Source organism: Oncorhynchus kisutch, linkage group LG2, assembly GCF_002021735.2.
Source record: "Oncorhynchus kisutch isolate 150728-3 linkage group LG2, Okis_V2, whole genome shotgun sequence".
Classification (NCBI taxonomy): Eukaryota; Metazoa; Chordata; class Actinopteri; order Salmoniformes; family Salmonidae; genus Oncorhynchus; species Oncorhynchus kisutch.
In genome coordinates this window covers 55,895,976-55,916,391 of record NC_034175.2, presented here as the reverse complement: position 1 = coordinate 55,916,391, position 20,416 = coordinate 55,895,976, and the positions used below count along the sequence as shown (strand labels likewise).

The 20,416-nt window shown below is 42.5% G+C and overlaps 3 protein-coding genes across 7 annotated transcripts in view; 1 reads left to right on the top strand and 2 right to left on the bottom strand.

Moving 5' to 3' along the window:
* The window catches only part of LOC109868555 (calcium/calmodulin-dependent 3',5'-cyclic nucleotide phosphodiesterase 1A), a 66,080-nt gene extending 64,555 nt beyond the window's left edge, over positions 1–1,525 (top strand). For both annotated transcript variants that reach the window (XM_020458195.2, XM_031797876.1), the window contains 3 exons: positions 259–452; positions 614–895; positions 1,202–1,525. In XM_020458195.2, the coding sequence (XP_020313784.2) occupies positions 259–452; positions 614–895; positions 1,202–1,257 (532 nt within the window). In that variant the 3' untranslated portion in view covers positions 1,258–1,525. The remainder of the gene's footprint in view (positions 1–258; positions 453–613; positions 896–1,201) is intronic.
* A 292-nt stretch (positions 1,526–1,817) lies between these two features.
* On the bottom strand, positions 1,818–16,060 carry LOC109868538 (protein phosphatase 1 regulatory subunit 1C). The gene is made up of 6 exons (XM_020458171.2): positions 15,248–16,060; positions 14,221–14,287; positions 7,390–7,421; positions 7,085–7,151; positions 3,272–3,445; positions 1,818–2,715 (listed from the first exon to the last, which is right to left on the bottom strand). Exons 1-6 carry the CDS (start codon positions 15,326–15,328, stop codon positions 2,624–2,626), a joined length of 513 nt encoding a protein of 170 aa, XP_020313760.1. The 5' UTR covers positions 15,329–16,060; the 3' UTR covers positions 1,818–2,623.
* A 1,061-nt stretch (positions 16,061–17,121) lies between these two features.
* The window catches only part of LOC109904591 (protein ITPRID2), a 66,315-nt gene continuing 63,020 nt past the window's right edge, over positions 17,122–20,416 (bottom strand). For 2 of the 4 annotated variants that reach the window (XM_031797844.1, XM_031797860.1), the window contains 2 exons: positions 19,756–19,889; positions 17,127–19,450 (listed from right to left, as the gene is read on the bottom strand). In XM_031797844.1, coding sequence (XP_031653704.1) covers positions 19,773–19,889 — 117 coding nt within the window. In that variant the 3' untranslated portion in view covers positions 17,127–19,450; positions 19,756–19,772. Of the gene's footprint in view, positions 19,451–19,755; positions 19,890–20,416 lie in introns of all 4 variants that reach the window. The other 2 variants (XR_004204244.1, XM_031797850.1) reach the window with 2 other exon arrangements.

Genomic DNA, 20,416 nt, shown 5'->3' with positions numbered 1-20,416 from the left:
TTTATAAATACATTTGGTTGATTGATTTGAAATCACAGTTTTCCCAGTTTAACATGTCTGACAGAATCAACATGCATCAGTAGGCTTATCACTTTCTCGATCTTCAGTCTCTATGGTCGATCGAAGTTGTGGAATAAACAACCAAGTCTTACTCCAGTATTTTCTGTTCTATTTAATTGATGTCCATATTAGGACAGCCTCACAAGGAGTCGGTGTCATATATTTGACAGAATAGACTGTTTCTATTCTGTTGCTCAGCTTGACGGGTAGTGGGTCGGTGACGGTGGTTGAGTCAGTCCAGAAACATAGTGGCCGAGGATCCAGCCAGGGGGTTGACCAGGGGCTCACTACAGACTACAGCCTGACTGGCATCGACCTGAAACGGGTCAGACACACATTGGCAGAGGTCATCCAACACAACAAAGACCGATGGAAGGAGCTCTCTGTACAAGGTATAGTTGTCTTTTTGTTGTTGCTCTTTTTCATCTTTTTCTTCCTTGTCTTCTTCAGTCTCCTGAATACCTTTCCTTCTTTCAGTGTTATGTTCTTTACATTGTCATAAGTCTATGTATGACATTAGATGTTCTTTTTGCTTGTGTTCTCGTTTCCTCAGAGTTGGCGAGTAAAGAGCGAGCTGAGTTGAACACTGACCCAGAGGAGATGGAGGAGTCCCAGATGAAAACAGAGGTTACATTGACTCACACCAGCCCTGAGAGACACAGCCAGGAGCTCCAATCAGAGCCCTTCAATGAACTGATGAACAACACAAACTCCAATAACTCTTCCCAGGAGGACTCAGAGCTGGACCACCATCCTCACAGTTCTCTGTCCCCATGTGAGGATAAAGAGACAACATCACCTGGCTCCATCTCTCCTGAACGCCTACCATGGAACGGTAGGAATGTTAGCTAGCAATATGATACATGACACAATATACAATACAACAAATGCAACATAATGTAGTGCAACGTAACAGAGCACAGTACAATATCACAGTGAAACCTACAAATGTCATGTCTTTTTATAATTCTGTGTCCTGTCAGTAGGCTATAGCTATGTAGTATTTCTCTCATCTCTATAATCGTATTGTCAGTCACAACGATCTGTGACCAAGTGTCCAAGAGAGAACTGCGGAGTGGAGGGTTGTCAAGGTTACAGCTGTGTGATGCTGTGTTGTCATGGTAACTGTTGTTGCTTGCAGGAGCAGGCCCTGGGGCAGTCCTTGAGTCAGGGGAGGAGTCTCTTCAGAGCCCTTGATTCTGATAAGCTACCCAACAATGCTGCCACTTCCTGATTTTATTCTACTTTACCTTTATGTAACGAGGCAAGTCAGTTAAGAACAAATTCTTATTTACAATGATGGCCTATCCCGGCCAAACCCTAACGACACTGGGCCAATTGTGTGCCGCCCCTGATTCACCATATTTGTTTGTTAGCTTTTTTTATTGTAAATTTGTTCTGATTGATGTTATTGTATTGTTATTTATTAAAGATGGGGATCTTCTTGCTCCTCTTTGCACCGCAAGTAGTTTTTGTCTATATTCATTCTCTCTTCTCTTTCAGATGGGTTTGTATGGTACACTAGGACAATCACGGTTCTTAATTGCAACAGTGTGTTCTCTCTTGATCTCATGCTAGACAAACATATTTTACCCTAGAGTAGAACTGGAATGGTTGCCGACAGTTACACACACTGAGTATGATTGGTTGTGCCGTGCCTAATATTACCCACTTGGGGGTGCTGTTTTATTCCTTTCCCATTGTAATGTAGTTAATGTACACCCTCTCTGTTTGACACAATAAATACACTGACTACATGTAAGAGAAAAATGTTTTATTTTGTGTTATGAAATCTTCCCACGATTAATTTGAGATAACAATTAGCCTACTAAAATAATCCTGCCTGAAATTGAGAGGGTTTGGCATTATTTGCAGGTGATGTTTCTCTGCTACACTCTAGGTACACAATGCGTTAGACATCTGAAATGTACAGGTTTTGCCAACAGTTCATTCAAGAATGAACTTTATTATTTGGTCACATGTGCAATGCATCAGCCTTTCATAGGATAGGACTCAGACACTCCAAACACCAGTGAGTGAAAGAAATAAAATACAATGTAGACTACTTTGTTTGTGCAGTACCTTAGAGTGGTAAACAAGTCTAACAATTCATACATAGCCCAGTTTCTGTATAAAATACTACAAAAATATCAAGTCAATCTATGTGAAATATGTTTTTACATGATGAGACAGACACAATGAGATGCATTGTTATTTTCTGTTTAAAGAAAACAAACAAAAATCTGTATATTTCCAGATATATTTTCACTGCATAACAGCCAGTATTGCTGTTCATATATACTCTCTTATTACAATATCTAACAATAATTAACCATACATAACCAACTAAGAGTTTGAGATACAGGACAGACAAATGAATGAAAGACATTGTCCTTTCTTGATCTCAACAACGCATGGCTGAATAAAATGGATTCCCAGGTTAGAAATGATAACCTGATAGTTTAGCATCATCTCTTACCAAGAGTTCATTACCCATTCATGTGTGTGAACCATCAGAAACATGGCCAACAGTTTGTCTGCTCCTCACGCTTCACTTTGGATCCTACTTCTTCTTGGTATCTTCTTCCTCCTCTGCCTCCTTCTCTTCCTCCTCAGGGAAGGAGATCTTTGATTTGCTCTTGAGCAGCTTGACCCCTGGGAATTGGACAGAGAGTGCTGTAGGGTCATATCAGAGAGATCAATAACTAAGAAACAGTTGCAGTATGTTCTAACAGCTCCTCACAGAGGCACACACTGTGTCCTGTTCTAATACGCTACAGAGGATGATGATGGTGTGTGTGTGTGCAAGTATGATGCGGTTTGTGTCAGCACAGTGGTCAAATGTAATCTGTCCTGTGACCAGACCATCTGTTAAGGTGGCTGGAACACTCCTCCCTGCAGCTAAGCAACAGCACAGAGAAGACGTCCATGTGTATGGAGATCTTTAAACACTTTAGTCTATATCCGTTAACTATGACCAACATCAAGCCATTGACAGTAGTGTGACCAACTAGATTTGACAGTGTGAACTGATTCACCCTCACAACCTCAACCACAGTGGTGAGCTGTATCTGCAGCTTTACATGTTCTGTAAAGGAAACACGAACCTGAGCCAGGCCCACATTATTTGACTGTAGCCTTCCACATAAGCTACAGTCCAGTTCGACTAGACTTTCATATCAGGTTCAGTGTGTTGCTGTGAGGGCCTTACCTGGAATGAAGGGGGGCTGGTGCTGGTAGGGGGTGTCTTTGCGCCTCGGTGTGTCTGCCAGTCGTGGCAGGGCCCCTGATAGCTCCTCTGCTAGGGCCAGCGTGTCTGTGTGAGTCTTGGCCAGCCTGGTAGGAGGCAGGCTGTCTCTGTCCTCACCATGGCCTCTAGAGCAGTCTGTGGACACACAGTATGGAACCTAAATAAATGGTGCTATAATACTTCACTTTAAAGGTCCAATGCAGCTGGCGGTTTTTCAATCTCCAAAGCCAATGTGGGTAAGACCATTAAACAGGTTACCATTCACAAGGATTACCAGAACGCTTACTCAGAGCTTGCGCTGACCAGCTGGCAAATGTCTTCCCTGACATTTTCAACCTCTCCCTGACCCAGTCTGTAATACCTACATGTTTCAAGCAGACCACCATAATCCCTGTGCCCAAGAAGCCAATTCTTTGAAAGGCTGGTCATGGTTCACATCAACACCATCATACCAGACACCCTGGACCAACTCCAATTTGCATACCCCCCCTAACAGATCCACAGATGACACAATTTATATTGCACTCCACACTGCCCTGTCCCACTTGGACAAGATGAACACCTATGACTAAAGCTCAGGGTTCAACATAATAGTGCCCTCAAAGCTCATCACTCAGGTACCTGGGACTGAACACCTCCCTCTACAACTGGATCCTGGACTTCCTGATGGGCCGCCCCAAGGTGGTGATGGTAGGCAACAACACATCCGCCACGCTGACCCTCAACACGGGGCCACTCAGAGGTGCGTGCTTAGTCCCCTCCTGTACTCCCTGTTCACAACTGCATGACTCCAACACCATCATTAAGTTTGCTGATGACACAACGGTGGTAGGCCTAACCCCATAAGACGATGAGACAGCCTATAGAGAGAAGGTCAGAGACCTGGCAGTGTGGTGCCAGGACAACAACCTCTTCCTCAATGTCAGCAAGATAAGGAGCTGATCGTGGACTACAGGAAATTTGAGGGCCAAGCACGCCCCAATTCACATCAATGTTCCTCGGTGTCCATATAACTAAGGATCTATCATGGTCCAAACACACCAACACAGTCGTAAAGAGGGCACGACAACGCCTCTTCCCCCTCAGGAGGCTGAAAAGATTTGGCTCGGGCCCTCAGATCCTCTAACATTTCTACAGCTACACCATTGAGAGCATCTTGGCTAGCTGCATCACTACTTGGTATGGCAACTGCTTGGCATCCGACCGCAAGACGCTACAGAGGGTAGTGCGAATTGCCCAGTACATCACAGGGGCCGAGCTCTCTGCCATCCAGGATCTCTATACCAGGCGGTGTCAGAGGAAGGCCCTAACAATTGTCAGACTCCAGCCACCCAAGTCATAGACTGTTCTCTCTGCTACCACACGGCAAGCAGTACAGATGCACCAAGTCTGGAACAAACAGGATCCTGACAGCGTCTACCACCAAGCCATAAGACTGCTAAATAGTTAGTTCAATTGTTAACCAAATAGCTACCCAGACTATAATTATTATTATTATTTTTTTAAACATTTTATTCATTTAGCAGACATTTATCCAGAGTGACTTACAGGAGTAATTAGGGTTAAGTGCCTTGCGCAAGGGCACATCGACAGATATTTCACCCAGTCAGCTCAGTGATCCGAACCAGTGACCATCCCAACGCTCTTAACTGCAAGACTATCTGCCACCCTATCTGCATTGACCCTTTTTGCACTAACTCTTTAGACTCATCACATATGCTGCTGCTACTGTCGATCTATCCTGTTGCCTCGTCACTTTATTCCTAGTTATATGTACATATCTACCTCAATTACCTCAATTACCACATATGGACTCAGTACTGATACCCGTTGTATGTAGCCAGGTTATCATTACTCATTGTGTATCTATTATTACTTTGTTATTACTTTTCTATTATCTTCTCTCTGTTGGAAAGGTCCCATAAGTAAGTATTTCACTGTTAGTCTCTACACCTGTTGTTTACAAAGCATCTTACTAATACAATTTGACTTGATGATTTGAACAGCTCTTACACTAAAATGGCATTATCATAATTTTCACAATTTCTTGGTATTATTCCAACCTCATAGTATGGAAATATATAAAATACAGAAATCATGTTTTTGATTGGACTGGGCATTTCATTTATTTGACCATCTGTTACAACAGAAAGTGGTCTCCTGCTGTGCTCTGAACTGGAGCATATTCAGCATTCAACTGAATTCAAGGCCATTGAGCCTAAAGGCTTTTGGCCATTGGATATTGTTTGGCCATGTTGGATATATTCTAATCCACCCCCTAATTAACAAGCCAAATGTGTAATGAAAACTGCAATAATTACTACAATAATATAGTTGCTATCTAATTGGACCAAGAATAGGCTGCTGTGTTCAAATGAGTTTATTTTGTGCCCATAGTCCTTGTTGCACCACCTGACTAGTGACTATCCATTTGAGGGATGGGATGGTGTAGCTTTCTTTGTGCACTATCTGACTATCCATTTGAGAGATGGGATGGTGTAGCTCTCTGACTATCCATTTGAGGGATGGGATGGTGTAGCTCTCTATCTGACTATCCATTTGAGGGATGGGATGGTGTAGCTCTCTATCTGACTATCCATTTGAGGGATGGGATGGTGTAGCTCTCTGACTATCCATTTGAGAGATGGGATGGTGTAGCTCTCTGACTATCCATTTGAGAGATGGGATGGTGTAGCTCTCTTTGTGCACTATATGACTATCCATTTGAGGGATGGGATAGCTCTCTATATGACTATCCATTTGAGGGATGGGATGGTGTAGCTCTCTATCTGACTATCCATTTGAGGGATGGGATGGTGTAGCTCTATCTGACTATCCATTTGAGAGATGGGATGGTGTAGCTCTATCTGACTATCCATTTGAGAGATGGGATGGTGTAGCTCTCTGACTATCCATTTGAGAGATGGGATGGTGTAGCTCTCTGACTATCCATTTGAGGGATGGGATGGTGTAGCTCTCTATCTGACTATCCATTTGAGAGATGGGATGGTGTAGCTCTATCTGACTATCCATTTGAGAGATGGGATGGTGTAGCTCTCTGACTATCCATTTGAGGGATGGGATGGTGTAGCTCTCTATCTGACTATCCATTTGAGGGATGGGATGGTGTAGCTCTCTGACTATCCATTTTAGAGATGGGATGGTGTAGCTCTTTTTGTGCACTATATGACTATCCATTTGAGGGATGGGATAGCTCTCTATATGACTATCCATTTGAGGGATGGGATGGTGTAGCTCTCTTTGTGCACTATATGACTATCCATTTGAGGGATGGGATGGTGTAGCTCTCTTTGTGCACTATATGACTATCCATTTGAGGGATGGGATAGCTCTCTTTGTGCACTATATGACTATCCATTTGAGGGATGGGATAGCTCTCTATATGACTATCCATTTGAGGGATGGGATGGTGTAGCTCTCTTTGTGCACTGACTGACTATCCATTTGAGAGTCTTATAACAGGAGGATGATATAACTCTGTCAATCAATATCTAATGTAGATGTATATATAGAGAGTAGCCATGGCCTTTCCAGGAAATAGCTACCTCTATGAGTCAGCAAGCAGTTACTCTGTCACACGCTTCAGTGGGCTCTGTTTAAATATAATGCTGACCACAGACAATACACCCAGTGTTTCCTACTCTCCAGAATAAAAGGAGAATATGAACCAATGTCACCTGTGCTGTCTTGACGGCAGAGCTTGTGAATGCAACGGTTTGTGTTGAAAAAAATGGTTTGAGTGACGACCTGTACCTTTCATGGTGGGCGGAGTGTAGACGCTGTGTTTTCTCTGAGCGGGAGATGTCCCTGCACTCTGGGTCTGGTGTAGAGAGATGGAGGGGGAAAAAAAGAACCGCATGAGAAACATTCAAGCAGAGATCCCATTTCACTGAAGCTATTTCAGGAGCCAGGCCATCTCAGGTAATCAATGACAACTGCATCAGATAGACATGCCACCTCATAGAACCATAGACTGCTGCTAGGGAGCATCCTGATAATGTTGTTCTTTGATTTTTATTTCTGCTTTTAAACAGAGCAAGGTAAACAGAGTCAACTACCTCTCCTTGATGACTTGTAGTCTGCTTGTCATCTGTGTGAGAGAAAAGCAGACATGAGTTATAGTACATTTGTCAGTTTAGCTAAAATTGTCAGCCTTAAAAAAGGAAAGGGGGATACCTAGTCAGCTGTACAACTGAATGCATTCAACCAAACCCCTCTGAATCAGAGAGGTGCGGGGGGCTGCCTTGCTCAGGGGCAGAATGACACATTTTTACCTCAGCTTGGGGATTCGATCCAGCAACCTTTCGGTTACTGAACTAGCGCTCTAACCACTAGGCTACCTGTCGCCCCAAAAAAGGAGCTATTACGCAACCCTTGGTTAGAATCTGTGTGCTGAGGTTCTGCTGGAACATTGTATTTCACCTGTGTGATGTGACTACAGTGGGAGAGCTGTAATGTTCATCATGGTGAGCTCATGGCTGAGAGAGTTTATGGTTCAGTGTCCAGATCACTGCTAACCTCCGGCTGTAATGGCTGACTGGTTTGCTCTAACTTCCCCTCCATTGACGTTTCTCTGAATTGAAATTGATCTTAGAAATGACAACCAGGGGTGATTCATATCACCATGAACATCACAGCTGGAGTAAAACACCAATAATTCAATAAGTTATTGAATAAATGGCACTGGACAACAGACATAGCCTGAAAATCCAGACTGAATTCAGATCCATCACGTTTGTAGTGCATAAACGGAAGACAGCAACAAACATGTGAACCACATTAACATGACTACTTTGTTGAATGAATAGCATGGGTCAACACACGAGCCCTGTATTATACAGATGCTGGATCTTACTTTGATCACTCTTTTGCTGCTAAGAATTTTTCTGCACCTCAGGAAATGCAGATGAGCTTTGTGATTTCCATAAGCTTACTGAAAACCCACACTAACACATGGTTATGTTAAGAGTATTGCATGTTTTTCTGTATCCTACCTTTGACCAGCTAATAGCCTAACCACGATCAAGCAACATTCGGCTAAACGTTCAAATCCTGTTGCTGCAGGATTGTTTTGCCGTGACAATATACAGTAAAAGAGGTTTGGACACACCTACTCATTATTCCAGGGTTTTTCTTTATTTTTTATATTTTCAACATTGTATAATAATAGTGAAGACATCACAACTATGAAATAGTACATATGGAATCATGTAGTAATGAAAAAAAGTGTTAAACAAATCTAAATAAACATTACCGTTCAAAAGTTTGGGGTCACTTAGAAATGTCTTTGTTTTTGAAAGAAAATCACATTTTTTGTCCATTAAAATAACATAACATTGAACAGAAATACCGTGTAGACATTGTTAATTAGCCTTTTAAAATTATAAACTTGGACGAGCTAACACAACATGCCATTGGAACACAGGAGTGATGGTTGCTGATAATGGGGCTCTGTACGCCTGTCTAGATATTTCATAGAAAATCAGCTGTTTCCAGTTACAACAGTAACAATGTCTACACTGTATTTCTAATCAATTTCATGTTATTTTAATGGACCAAAAAATACAAAAATTATAAGTGACGCCAAACCTTTTAACGGTACTGTATTTTATATTTGAGATTCTTCAAAGTAGCCAGCCTTTGCCTTGAGGACAGATTTGCACATTCTCAACCAGCTTCATGAGGTAGTCACCTGGAATGCATTTCAATTAACAAGTGTGCCTTGTAAATGTGGAATTTCTTTCCTTCTTAAATGCGTTTGAGCCAATCTGTTGTGTTGTGACAAGGTAGGGGTGGTATACAGAAGATAGCCCTATTTGGTAAAAGACCAAATCCATATTATGGCAAAAACAGCTCAAATAAGCCAAGAGAAATGACAGTCCATCATTACTTCACGACATGAAGGTCAGTCAACACGGAAAATCTAAAGAACTTTGAAAGTTTCTTTAAGTGCAGTCACAAAAACCATCAAGTGCTATGATGAAACTGGCTCTCATGAGGACCGCCACAGGAAAGGAAGACAGAGATTTACCTCTGCTGCAGGGGATAAGTTCATTAGTTACCAGCCTCATAAATTACAGCCCAAATAAATGTTTCAGAGTTTAAGTAACAGACACATCTCAAAATCAACTGTTCAGAGGAGACTGCGTGAATCAGGCCTTCATGGTTGAATTGCTGCAAAGAAACCACTACTAAAGGACACCAATAATAAGAGACTTGCTTGGGCCAAGAAACATGAGCAAATGGACATTGGTCCAAATGTGAGATTGTTGGTTCCAACCGCCGTGTCTTTGTGAGAGGCAGAGTAGGTGAACGGATGATCTCTGCATGTGTGGTTCCCACTGTGTAAGGGCTATTTGACCAAGAAAGAGAGTGATGGAGTGCTGCATCAGATGTCCTGGCCTCCACAATCACCCAACCTCAACCCAATTGAGATGGTTTGGGATGAGTTGGACCGCAGAGTGAAGGAAAAGCAGCCAATAAGTGCTCAGCATGTGTGGGAAGTCCTTCAAGACTGTTTGAAAAACATTCCAGGTGAAGCTGGTTGAGAGAATGCCAAGAGTGTGCAAAGCTGTCATCAAGGCAAAGGGTGGATAATAACATATTTTGATTTGTTTAACACTTTTCTGGTTACTAGATGATTCCATGCGTGTTATTTCATAGTTTTGATGTCTTCACTATTATTCTACAATGTAGAAAATAGTAAAAAATTAAGAAAAACCCTTGAATGATTAGGTGTGTCTAAACTTTTGACTGGGACTGTAGATTAAAATAAGATCCTACATCTGTATGTAGTTCTCTGTGGCCAACACTGTACGTGAACTGACATCAAAACATGTGGAGCACATTAACATGACCAAGGGTGTTGTTTGAATGGCACGGAACAACAGACAAGCATTGGATGTGACTACAAAACAGCTAAACATGCAGAGCACATGATATGTATTGGACAAAAATTAAACCTTGTACTGTAGGCCTATGTTGTATTCTAAGGCCAACACAGTACATGAACTAAAGGCAGCAGCAAAACATGTGGACCACATTATCAGCATGTTACTACCATATAACAATAGCTGAATGAAGTCAGTGTGTCTCGGACCATCAAGCCTACGGGCATGGGAGGGTGATGACGTCATAGTCTCCGCTGTAGTGGGCAGGGGAAAAGAGCACTGGCATTCCCTGGGGTCATGTAAGGCTGCTATGACACTTTACAATGCATCTATAACACTATACATCCTCTGTGACACCCTTCAATCCAGCCACTGTTATAGGACACCAGTCATACTACTGGGTCTGCGTCCAAGGAAAATGACCAGCTGTTTTTACACAAGAGGAGAGAGTTGAAGAGCTGATGGCAAATCAACAGTGAGCCTTATAAAAAGCTAACATGGCCAGAGGGAGAGTTTCCAGGTCCATGGGTTTCACACATTATCTCTGTTAGGGAGAGTGTTCAATTAAAGCCATGGGCACTGCAGCTCAAAATATCTTGATAGCACATCTGGTTCTCAATGCTAAAATTCTGATTCAGGACACCCAATAACCCAGAGACACAACACTACAGTAAGGTTCAGTATTAACCTTCAGAAGTGGCCTCTCTCCAAGAGACACAGTTTGGATGACATTCACAGGGAAATATCAGCAAGACAAAGAGCTGCTTGTGGCTGAAATAATGGCTGTGAATTAATAGGGTCCCACGCACACCACCTACAGTATGCAGCCCACATACACAGACAGAGTTGAGCAAAACAAGTTTCACTCGACTACACCATCCATTCTCATTCACAGCACACAGCCAGTAACTCCCAATGGGATCTCTCAGGATAATGTAATGGTAAAAGGCCAGATAGTATTTATGCTATCAACTAAGCAAAGAGTTTGACAAGACAACTAGGCTGGAGGAAACTGTCCATACGCCCATGGAGACATAGAGAATAGAGGGATAGAGGAATGGAGAGATGGAAGGAGGGATGGAACCAGGGTCATGGTGGGGAACAGAGCTGTCACATTGGCAGTGGTTACCTACGCCTGCCATAAAACACAGACCTGGCACTGAGGAGACAGAAATACATGCACCCAGCCAAGGATAAAGAAATCAATGGATAAAATGAAAGGGTGGGTCTGTGATGTAAAACACACACATTCATACATTCTGACTATGTAATGCCTCTAAAGCTGGCTCCTGGATGAAGGTCCTGTGACTGGCTTCTGTCAGACAATTTAATTGCCACCCAGTAGATTTGGGTTAGCTGGTTTGTCACAAACAGGAACGTCCCAAAAAGCACCCTACTCTACATGGTGCACTACTTTTGACCAGATCCTTAAGGGCCCTGGTCAATAGTAATGCACTATAAAGGGAATATGGTGCTATTTGGGACGCAGCCAAGAACACCCCTTACCCTTTGCCAAAAACTCTCTCTGAGGAGAATATGGGCCAGCACACCCTGCATCAATTAACAGTACCAACCCTTTCCCTTCCTCTGTACAATGGGATAAATAAAACCTGTGTGTTCATACTGATGAATCAGCACAATGGGATAAATAAAACCTGTGTGTTCATACTGATGAATCAGCACAATGGGGTAAATAAAACCTGTGTGTTCATACTGATGAATCAGCACAATGGGATAAATAAAACCTGTACGTTCATACTGATGAATCAGCACAATGGGATAAATAAAACCTGTGTGTTCATACTGATGAATCAGCACAATGGGATAAATAAAACCTGTGTGTTCATACTGATGAATCAGCACAATGGGATAAATAAAACCTGTGTGTTCATACTGATGAATCAGCACAATGGGATAAATAAAACCTGTGTGTTCATACTGATGAATCAGCACAATGGGATAAATAAAACCTGTGTGTTCATACTGATGAATCAGCACAATGGGATAAATAAAACCTGTACGTTCATACTGATGATTCAGTACAATGGGTAGAAATTCACCCTGTACTGTACATACCTATCTATCGAACCTCTCTTCTAGACACGCACATACACGCGTGCAAGGCCTGCAAAAATCCACCCAGACACAAACACACTGTTCAGGCCGCCCAGCACCTCACAGAACACACACATGCTCACATGCACACAAATACACAAGCACACACAAACGGATGATTTATCAAACCCTGTGTGCTGTAAGATATGTGGCCAGCTAGGCTGTGCCAGGTTATGACATGGGGAACAGCGGTCAGATACAACAACACTATCTCATGTCATGACATAACGATAATGATAACCATTCACATCCTGTTCCCCTCAGTGACGTGATGTTGAGTATGACTGTGATGCCTGACTGGGAGCTCTGCTTGCATGCCTTTCTGTTCTGTACTGGGCAACCTGAACAGTGCGTGTTTGTGTGTCTGGGTGGGTTTTTGCATGCCTTCTGTGCTGGGCTGTACAGCAGGCTGGGATGTGGTGTGCAGCTGGCTGATGCGTGTGGAGATGTATGTTTGTCCATGATCACACAGTCAAGTCACATAGGGTAAAGGTCAAAGTCACCAACAGGGTGTTGATGAGGCTAATGAACCAAGCTTTACCCTGGAGGCCAGAAATATCTGATTTCACTGCCTTCCAGACGCAACATAAGGAAATAGTTGGTAGATTGGTGTGTGTCATGTGGTTGAAGGTTGAATTTCTGCTATCTATCAGGTTTGAACTGAATAACGTGCCAGTGCTTGATTATAGACAGATACTGTACTCTCTTTTAGAGACCAACCATCTCTTATTTGGTCCTGTTGGTCTCTTCTCACTGCCTCAGAGTCATCCACAGCTATACCTGGGGAGCTTTCTTTGGCACAGGTCCTCTCAGTCTTACTCTATTATGACCTTTCAAAAGCAGTGGGGAGGAAGGCCAGAGTGTGGACAAGGCAGCCTTTGCTATGACTGTGCTGCAGCTTGCTAGGGTATGGGCTGTGACTGTGGCTAGGTGGCAGGCTGTGCTGGAGGCTGAGCTGTAAGCTGTGGCTGTGTTGTGACTATAGCTGTGCAGTGTTGCAGTCTCCATATGCTGACGCCACAGGGAAGGTATTTGTGCTGATATCACATTGTGACCCTCCATGTTCTGGATCTCTCACTCAAGGTTAGATTCCACTCTCACTGTTTCATGATGACACAACAAAGATAAAACACTCGCCTTGCCGCCTCCTTTTTAACACTCTTCTCATTACTCCCATTCACCAGGGCTGAGATCACCCTCTATCCATCATTCCCCCTTCAGACATCTTATAGTTTAACACTCTTCTCATTACTCCCATTCACCAGGGCTGAGATCACCCTCTATCCATCATTCCCCCTTCAGACATCTTATAGTTTAACACTCTTCTCATTACTCCCATTCACCAGGGCTGAAATCACCCTCTATCCATCATTCCCCCCTCAGACATCTTATAGTTTAACACTCCATTTTGTATAGCCCACAAGAATAGTCTTCGAGCCCTCATTCAACCCATGTTTACATAACTCCTTTATATCCCACAGCTCTTCATTAAATGTCAGACAGACAGATCTGAAAGAAACCACTTAGATGATTTACATAAATGAGAGCGAGCCAAATCTTGTTTGTGTTTCTCACTAACAATAATGAGCAAGTTGGGAACAAACAAAAAGTCTCCAAATTCAAACGACCCTCAACAGGAGCACAACAAATCAAAAACCAAACTGTCATATGAAGACACACATAATTTCCATGACAGTTTAGAGTCATGGTGAGTGTAGCTTGGCAACATTCAGACCACACATTCCATTTCAATACAGGAAACTACCGAAATTCCATTTTCACTGCTTTTCATTGAGGGCAATTGGAATGTCTATTTCCTGAATTGAATGAGATTAAATTTAAATTGACCCCAACCCTGTTTCTCACACAGGAGAAGTATCTTACTTGCTGCAGTTAGGTCTGGTGGAAGATAGATGGCATGGGTGGCTGGTGTAGGTCTCCTCTTACGGATCTGTTTGGGAGAGACAAGACAGGGCGGGATAGGATAGGGTCCCAGGTCGGGACAAGACAGGGTAGAGCAGGGCAGAGAGACAGGACCGGGTAGAGAGATGGGGCAGAGAGACAGGACAGGGAAAAGTGGTGTTAAAGTGTGGCTCTGAGTATAGCTGGAGACAGACAACAAGCACCAGTCACTGCTGTGTGTGCATGTTTTACAAAGTGATAGACTAGAGTTCAGTATCAATAAAATCCCTAGTCTAGGTTATGGAGAGGGGTGGGTGTGGAGGTGGTGGGGGGAGTGGGAGAGGTTGACCAAAGCTTTGGATGAAGCTATTTTTCTATAACCACTATGGTGATAAATAAGGATACAATGGAAATAGTTTAGTCTGGCACTATACTTTTTCCCCAAGCAATATTCACTTAAGGCATTAAGACATTGCAATAAAGTCTAGAAAACTAAGATTGTGACAAATAATTCCAGAAAGTGGTGGGGGAAAACAAGCCTTCACTCATCTTTCAAGGAGTTCACCATTGTCCATGACATAAAACAGGTTTCCCACACATGCATAACATGATACAAGTAAAGCTTCTTCTGCCAGTCAGTGTCAAGAGGAGCTAGTCCTTTTAACTCAGATTCCCAGGTTGCAAAAATGCAACAGGTCCTAAACCCATGTCTAACACTACAAAGTTCATCTCCGTAGACTCAGATGTATTTCTAAGTAGCATTTGTTGTGTGTCCTGTCTTTACGATGTGATTATGTAGAAGAAAAAATAAATTGAGAAAACATTCTGAGCAAGAGCAGGAGGAATTTTGTAAGTGTTGCAATTTTTGGGGGGCAAAATGCTTGGGTCTCACAGGGATAAGCCCCACACTCTTTCAGCGAGCCCACCATAACAATATCATTCCATTACCATGTCATAATGGTAATCACATTTATTAACATATCATGTAGAAGTGGATGTTTTCACTTACATGCTCCGATGCCTGAGGGTCCAGCTGACTCTGTCGGACAGGTACAGAAAACTGGATCTTCTTAGGACTGTTGGGCTCCATGTTGTGAGAAGATAGAGAGAAAGATCGAGGAGGGAGGGAAAGTAAGAGAGAAAGAGGGGACTGTGTTGGGAGCAGCTGCACATACTGTAGCAGCAGCAGCCTCTTCTGTTCCTCCCCCTTCCTTATGAGCCCTGTGATAGCTTTAGTAGACAGCCCAGCCTGCCTCTCCCCTGCCCCCGTCAAAGAAAACGAGAGAGAAAGAGAGAGATGCACTCCACCTCACACACACTCTAATGTCCAGTCCACTATAGCAGCCACAGCCAGTCTCCCTTGTCCCCCAGCCCTTGACTCAGACCAACAGCATTCTCTTTAGCCTCTGCTGGGTCAATTGTTCTATCATTGATGAAAGCCACAGGCCAGTCTGAGTCTCCGATATCCCTCTCCCCCTCCCTCAGAGTATCATGACCCAGAAGTGCAATATAATCCCCCGAAGGGACCAGGCAGGCACAATGTTAAATATTGATAACCCAAGTTCAGGAAACCACTGCCGCCCGCTCCCTTCATCTTCCGCCATACTTCTTTCTCTCATTGACCTTGTGCTCGCTTACTCCCCACTCTCCCTCTCCTTTCCTGAGTGGTATGTGAACCTTGAGACAGTGGAGTTGTCTGAAAAAGGCCTAATATGCTCAATCCCGCAGGCATGTCATAGTTTATAAATTTAAAAATGTATAAATCACTCGTCTATATACACACACACTACCATTCAAATGTTTAGGGTCACTTAGAAATGTCCTTGTTTTTTAAAGAAAAGCTTTTTTTTGTCCATTAAAATAACATCGAATTGATCAGAAATACAGTGTAGACATTGTTAATGACTATTGTAGCTGGAAACAGCAGATATTTTAAGAAATATCTACATAGGTGTACAGAGGCCCATTATCAGCAACCATCACTCCTGTGTTCCAATGGCACGTTGTGTTAGCTAATCCAAGTTAATCATTTTAAAAAGGCTCATTGATCATTAGAAAACCCTTTTGCAATTTTGTTACCACAGCTGAAAAATGTTATGATTTAAGAAGCAATAAAACTGGCCTTCTTTAGACTAGTTGAGTATCTGGAGCATCAGCATTTGTGGGTTCGATTACAGGCTCAAAATGGCCAGAAACAAAGTCCTTTCTTCTGAAACACGTCAGTCTATTCTTGTTCTGAGAAATTAAGGCTTTTCCACGTGAGAAATTGCCAAGAAACTGAAGATCTCGTACAAAACTAGATGTTGAATTGATGTCTGTGCCCAGTGGGCAACTTTTATAGTATTTTGTTTTGTCGCAATTTGGAAAATTGACCGACAAATATGTTGTTTCCACCAGGCCTGTTGAAAAAAAAAAGTTGTTTAATTAATCGCATAAGGTTTGGCTGGAAACCTGGTTCATGTTAAAGAAATGTATTTGTGCATATTGGGTCAGTGGGAAAACCCTGTGTCCATTTCAGAATGGGATACTGACTCCCATCACCATATATCCTCATATTTCAGATCAGGGGGTTGCGCCAGCTTCCAAATGTCTGCATTTTCAAACCACAAACCCTCCAAGAATCTGCGTTCTAACTAAACAGAGATGTTTAATACATCGTTCCACTCAGTGCTCTAGTCTAGAATGCAGGAAAATACAGGTCAGATCAAGAGGTTGCCATGTTAAAACAGCTTTCTTTAGCCCACATTTTTATAAAATCACATACAATAATTATTGCATTCATCCAAACGATATTATAGCCTTATATGCTTGAATTGGACAGCATTGATGAAATACCAACGCTATAATAGGTGTATTGGAAAAACGACCTGCTCCCGACACCCATAATTCATGAATAAGATTTATTTGATTTCATTCATCATTAATGTAACCACAATGTTCAAATACATACAAATAAATAACATGTTTATTTGTGGATGATGTAGTAGTCTGCAAGGACTGACCAAAACTTCAATTTAAGTGAAGTGGCAAAACAACAACATTCTGAATTGCAGTCCTCAATGAGGACTTTGATGAACCATAAATAACCATAAATGACCCATTTCTCTGTGTCTGGCATCTGTCTAGGAACGGCAGATGATCCAAGCTAGAATGAGAAGACAAAACACAGTATGCTGATGTAATGTTCACAATGTGTCAACGTGCTGTACACAGAGAAACCATAATAAACAATATAAAGGAGCGCTTAAGAGAAAAGTAATAACCTCAGCAACACAGACCTGTTATTAACACCACACCAAGTCAAACTGAGTGGCACACAAACAGGCCCACAGTCCCAGTGCCCATGGTTGGGGCGGTTCTGCATCTCAAATGGCACTTTATTCCCTACTGCACTACTTTAGACCCTGGTTAAAAGTAGTGCACTATCATGGGAATAGGATGCCATTTGAGACGCAACCAGTGTGTTTTCACCTTGCTGTCAATGGTGCCCATTTATGCTCAGGGATCATTCTGTGCCTCTAAACACGTACGACCTAGGAACACCTAATACCTCTGGAGGAAATGCCAGAGAATTAGAGGCAGGGGCTGGAGGTGTGGAGCGGGTCGGACAAGCGGCTTGGTGCCACCTCAGGGGTGATGCACAGTTCAGCATATAGGGGAAAAGAGACGTTGCATGTTCGTCTGTGCTTGACCATTAGTAAGTACAAGTAAGCTACAGGTAAGTACAGATCATCTACAGCTATGTAGTAAGTGGGTTATTCCACCAAATTAGTCCCTTTTGCATTCAATATTTTAACAAATTATGTACATAATTTGTCCAAACCGGAAACAACAAGTTTAATTGGGTTGCATCAACTACTGCTTTTAAAAAGCACCACTTAAATGTATGCATTATACTCATTTCACACCATTGTCCTGGGTTGTGTTCATTAGGGTAACAATTGAAAACATTATTTTTAAAGATTCTACAGAAAGTAAGTCCAAATCAAATCAAATTTAGTCCCTGCACGATCCAATAAATTTTCCTCTGTTGCCTAATGAATACGACCCAGATGCGCGTTTTTGTTAGTGTCTCACATTAAAAACAAACAAAAATTCATACCTGTATTTCTTATTAAAAACCACTAAATGTATTTGTCCTGAGATATTTTCTTTAAAGGGGTAATAGAGACAGACAGGTGGCCTGAACTGGAGAGTAGAAACACAGTAGAATTAACAGTATCTTGTCTGATAGAGCTCGATATAGTCTTTCTACTAATGATATTTTCAAGTTCAGAGACAGTGAAATGTATTGCATAGTTAGTTCCAGACCTGGGTTCAAATACTTTATCTGAACTTGCCTGGCTTAATGAGCCATTAGTCCCAAAACGGTAAACCCTGCCCATCTGGCACTACAGGCAAGCTGAGCAAACAATCAAAGTATTTAAAAGACTTCAAATAGTATTTGAAACCAGGTCTGATTAGTTCCTCATAGAGATGGCATTAGAAGAAGAGGGCATGGTAATTTACAGCTGACACTAAATTCCCATACAACCATAATCATCTTCTAACTCTATTTTTCACCTTTAGGACAAGAGATGCACCCTGATCCACATCTAAGAGCTTAAATACAACCCATACACAACGTCAGGATCATATCATAACATAATAACAATGTCACCAACAACCAGAGATGGAATTGGAGAAAAGTCACTCTGGGAACTTACTGATCCTAGAATTTACCGTAAAGTAACGACTGCTCAAATACTTCGAAAGTATACAGCGAATAAGGGCGTTTTTGTCACCATAAAAGGTAGATGGGCGTTTTTCAGACAGAGTACTGATGCTCTTTCACTCACAGTTTCAGGACGGGTGTGATTTATAACAGTAAACATACGTATGCCAAGTTTATAAATCTCAATTTTTGTATGTTAGCAGTCTTTTCAGAAATGGCACATGCAGATATTCAGATATTTAGTGTGAAATTTACGCAACGGTTATAAATGAGGCCCCAGATTATCTGTCAGTCAGCAGACTACCGAGGAGAAGAAACCATCGAAATAAAAAACTCTACCTATATGGTTGAAAACACAGTGTTAAGGTATATGCCATCATCAGACTCTCTGGAAATAGTAGAAACAGTGGTAAAAAGGTTGTTGGGCTGTTCAGTGTATGGCTTCACCAGTGTTCAGGTTGAGTAGAATGGGTAGACTTTACCAGTGCTTATCTTCAACTGCAGGAGAAAACAACAACACTCTTTACACATTGAGAAATAGAGGTGCTAGCCGAAAGCTATACATGTGCCAGCGGATAGCTGAATCGCAACAGGTCTATATGGCTCGAAGAACCAATTTGTACAAGTGTATGAAATGAGCTGAGCTGAGCTCCGCTGGATCAGTTATGGTGGATTGCTACAGGGATTCTGGTTACGGCAGGGTGTAGATAACATGAAAGGATCTTTATGGCTTAGTGAAGAAATAGAGATTACTTTCAGTATGAACAGATAGCGTCTCTACCCACAGAACGACAGACACTCACCTCAGATGTAGGACCTGTCAACAGTCTAACAGGGGGTATTCTCTGGCCAACACAGGTGATCGTCGTGGAGATACGGCCGCCAGGAGCTCACTGGCTATCTCCTGTCGGATCTCATCAGCAAGGCTCTCTTTGATCTGAGGTAGAGGACAGAAGTTACACAGAGACTAATCAATTAGATTGGATGTTCGGATGTTCTAGCTGTGTCTGAATCCTGGCTTAGGAAGACCACCAAAAATTCTGAAATTTCCAGAATTTCCATCCCTAAACATTTTCAGACAAGATAGAACTGCCAAAGGGGGCAGTGTTGCAATCTACTGCAAAGATAGCCTGCAGAGTTCTGTCCTACTATCCAGGTCTGTACCCAAACCATTTGAACTTCTACTTTTAAAAATCCACCTCTCTAAAAACAAGTCTCTCACCGTTGCCGCCTGCTATAGACCACCCTCTGCCCCCAGCTGTGCTCTGGACACCATATGTGAACTGATTGACCCCCATCTATCTTCAGAGCTCGTGCTGCTAGGCGACCTAAACTGGAGCATGCTTAACACCCCAGCCGTCCTACAATCTAAGCTTGATGCCCTTGAGTGTAGTCTGGCCCAGGAGTGGGAAGGTGAACGGAAAGGCTCTGGAGCAACGAACCGCCCTTGCTGTCTCTGCCTGG